General features: G+C 43.8%; 1 protein-coding gene across 1 annotated transcript in view; it reads right to left on the reverse strand.

Moving 5' to 3' along the window:
- Positions 1–4,263, reverse strand: part of SARC_01946 (hypothetical protein) — a gene marked incomplete at both ends in the record, with an annotated part of 6,798 nt that overhangs the window by 754 nt on the left and 1,781 nt on the right. Inside the window, 5 exons of the mRNA XM_014304335.1 lie at positions 46–228; positions 1,055–1,261; positions 2,263–2,379; positions 2,957–3,041; positions 4,011–4,118. Coding sequence (XP_014159810.1) covers positions 46–228; positions 1,055–1,261; positions 2,263–2,379; positions 2,957–3,041; positions 4,011–4,118 — 700 coding nt within the window. The remainder of the gene's footprint in view (positions 1–45; positions 229–1,054; positions 1,262–2,262; positions 2,380–2,956; positions 3,042–4,010; positions 4,119–4,263) is intronic.

Consider the following 4,263-nt stretch of genomic DNA (forward strand, 5'->3'; position numbering starts at 1 on the left):
ATTTATACGCAACTGAACCACACATAAGGCACATCCCATACACACCTCGGTCACGTGCAGGCCCATGCCAATGACCGTCTGGTAGTACCATACAGCGTGGTTGTTGCCTGCGTAGTGCTCCTTCTCTCCCATTCGGCTGGTCTGTAGCCATTCCATTAGCTCATACATCCAGTCCATGAGTTGGCGATGGTGTGCGTTGCTCCAGTGCTGGGACGTGCGAAGTATAGCCTGGGATGCGAACATGTGGTGTGGCATGAGACGCACGCTGTATGATGGTGGTGTGGTACTACAATACAATATATTGCAATGGCAGACGTTTACTATAGCGTAGATCACTACAAAATATAGTCAAGACAGACACTTGATACAGCTAAGTACAGGGTATGATACGAATAGGTGGCATGGCATGAGAGTGTGCAAGCGTTTTCGGTGCCTGGTGTGGCATTCAACTTAATTAATAGTACGTTGTACGTTGTCCAGTGACAACATTCAGACCAAATGACCACACAATCACACAACAGATAACAATTGCATAACATATGGCCACAGTGATGTTCAATCAACACAACACTTCAGCAATGGGGCGAGTGCCGTAGTAGCACAGGTGAATGGCATCACAGCAAATGTATATAACAACGAAAGGCCCAATTAACCACAACAGACACCGATAGTGTAATCCTCACACAACCACACAAGAGGTGATGTAAAGTACACACACACACTTGATGGTGAAGCAACCACACACAAACCAAGCACACCCCACACCACTACAGCAACAAACACCGACAGAGTAATCATCACACAAAAAAATAGGCAAAGTATACACGCACACTTGATGGTTAAGCAACCACACACAGACCAAGCACACCCCACACCACTACAGCAACAGTCACCGACAGTAGAATCATCACCCAAAGGATATGCAAAGTACACACACACAACTATCAAGCAACCACACGCACTCACTAATACACACCACTACAGCAAACACACAGCCACCGTAATGTGTAGTAGGTAGCAGGCAATCACTCTAACACCAACCACCTGCACTCACCACAGCCTCAAGAAGTTCGGTCCATCCAGTGATCTCGATCAGACCGGCGCTTTCAAAGTACCACAGATCAGGCACAAACTGGGCGTACTGTAGCATGGGGTTCATGCGCGTGTCTTCGTCTAGGAAAAACACTTGCAGCAGCTGACTCGCGATGCGTGCGTATTGGTCCTTCTCTGTGTAGTACCACAGCAGCGCTAAGTCTCTCACCTGTGGTATGGCATGGTGTGGTGTGTCATGGTGTGGTATGGCATAGTATGGTGTGGTATGGTGTGGTATGGTGTGGTGTGGTTGGTGCATAATGTGTGCGGTGTGTGTGTGTGTGTGCGTGCGTGGCTGGGTGTGCATAGTATGTAGCAATTAAAGTTTAGTACTAATCAGTACTAATTAGTATCTAGCATTGTAGCTCTGACTAGTACTAATTAGTAAGTTTAGTACTAATTAATACTAATAAGTATGTTTAGTACTAATTAGTGAGTTTAGTATTAATCAGTACTAATTAGTAAGTTTAGTACTAATCAATACTAATTAGTATGTTTAGTACTAATTATAATTAGTAAGTTTAGTACTAATTAATACTAATTAGTATATTTAGTACTAAATAGTACTACTTAGTAAGTAGCATTGTAACTCTGCCTAGTACAGATTTGTTGAGTAGAGCTACACTAGCAATGTGAAGGACGTGTCTGCGGAAGAGCTCTTGACGCGTTGGTTGAGTAAACCCTAAAACCTTAAAACCCAAAACTTTAGTGAGTGAGTGTGAGTGTGGTGTGATGGGATCACCATACGCTGGGTGGCACGTGGTCAATCATAAAAGCAAGCACACAACCGTAAAACCCAACCACAGTACTATATAGCAAGACTCAAAGTAAACACACACCACACCCTACCACAGCATTATATAGCAAGCAATCTCATCCATGCAATGTGTGGAAGTATGCAACAGACTAGCGATGCATGCATGTGATGAGTAAGTGTGTACATAAGGCCCAGAGATAACATGCATGTGAAGAGTAAAGGTGTACTTTAGGTCAGAGATAACATGCATGTGTTGAGTAAAGGTGTACATTAGGTCTAGAGATACATGCATGTGATGATGAGGGTGTACATAAGGTCTAGACATAAATGCATGCATCGGGTGCAAGTAAACGCTAGGCTTAGAGATGTCTTGTGTTTGTCTCCACAGACAGTGCGTGTGCGTGTGCGTGTACCTGGTTGGTCATCTGCTGCATGCTCTCCTTCGACGAGTACTCAAATGTTGCGGCATTGTGATGGCCGTCACAGTAGCGCCAGGGGATGCTCCCCCATTTGGCATCATCCACACACTCCTAGTAATGCACAGGCACAGCACAGGGCAGGAGATGGGACGGGTAGATAAGGAGGTGGTGTGTATGTAGACAAGAAGGAGTTAGGTGTTGTGTATATGCATATAGTAGCAAGGTATTGTATATATTCACATGTATTAGTAAGCTATATATGTATATGCATATACTAGCAAGGTATTGCATATATGTACATGTACTAGTAAGATTTATACATATGCATATACTTCTCCGCGGCTTCATACACATGTATCTCGAACAAACAGCCAACCTGATGGTCAAACGACCATCCACACACCAAATGCACAGCGACAAAGCCACGGGCAGCCCACCAGAGAGCATCGCTCGCATGTGCACTCGGCTGGTGTGTCGCAGCTATGCCACACACGCCTAGTAACAGCATACACAGCTCAGGATAGTCTCACAGGAGACGCCATAGCAAGTGCTAGGCATCAAGTGCCGTGTCTGATCGGGGTGGAGCGATATAGTGTGTAACGAACATGACATGTTCTGAGTGATAAGGCGTGAGATGATAGTGACGTAGTAGTGATGTGCACTGAGTGCTTAGGCGTGGTATACACACCTTTGGTTCAGTACCAGTTTTAGTTTTCTGCACGCAGTTGTTAAACCCCTCGTGCTCCGCCTCTGCACATGGCCACCAGTAGTAGCTGCAGGCAAAGGTGAACTCAGTTAATACGTTAATATGGTACGTTTAATACATAGTACAGCACAGCCCACACTATTACTATACAGTAGTAACTGCAGGCAAAAGATGAATCCAGTTAATACGTTAATATGGTACGTTTAATACATAGTACAGCACAGCCCACACTATTACTATACAGTAGTAACTGCAGGCAAAGGATGAATTCAGTTGATACGCTAATATGGTACGTCTAATACATAGTACAACACAGCCCACATTATTACTATACAGTAGTAACTGCAGGTAAAGGATGGATTCGGTTAATACGTTAATATGGTACGTTTAATACATAGTACAGCACAGCCCACACTATTACTATATAGTAGTAACTGCAGGCAAAGGATGAATTCAGTTGATACGTCAATATGGTACGTTTAATACATAGTACAACACAGCCCACATTATTACTATACATTAGTAACTGCAGGCAAAGGATGAATTCAGTTAATACGTTTATATATAATTTTGAAAAATGATAAAGCAAGGCTCAAGCTACCCATAGACAGTAGTGTCTACAGTCCCAATGGGTGAATAAAAAGGTGTCTTGTGTTACCATAGCAACCCAACGGGCTGTACACCAATCAGCAACCGGCAGTAGTGTCTGCAGCTATATGGATCATTGGATCAGTGTGCCGCCGTAGCTTGACAACCAAAGAAACTGTAGCACAAACATAGGCGACAGTAGACAATTCTACCTGCAGCCCAGAGGCAGCCTCAAGTGTACCGGCCATGGTACTAATCACTACAAGAACGCCCACGTATGCATGTCATGGTACACTCCACCTGAACTATACACCACCCCGCCAACGCCCAATCAGTGGTATGGGTTTATTTAGGGACTGCAAGGGTGTTGTAGAGTCAATCATATATATATATATATATATATACATATATATAAACAACTTAGACCAACCTTTAATGCAGTACATACCCTACGCTTTGATAGTCGTGGATATCGCCTGACTCGGGCACGCGCTTTTGGTATGTAACAGAATACGTTTCGCCATCCAAGGCTTCCGCACACTCACGTTCCAGGAAGCTGAAATATCGATGAAACAGGGTAAGTGTGATACGAGAGCTTCCACAATTGTATGCAATAATTGTATTTTGGGCTTGTGCACATTGGTGGTACAGAACTGATTAGTGTCAATATTCATCGTGTCAGTCGATATATACGATACACA

The sequence above is a fragment of the Sphaeroforma arctica genome (assembly GCF_001186125.1).
Source record: "Sphaeroforma arctica JP610 unplaced genomic scaffold supercont1.82, whole genome shotgun sequence".
NCBI classification, from domain to species: domain Eukaryota; class Ichthyosporea; order Ichthyophonida; genus Sphaeroforma; species Sphaeroforma arctica.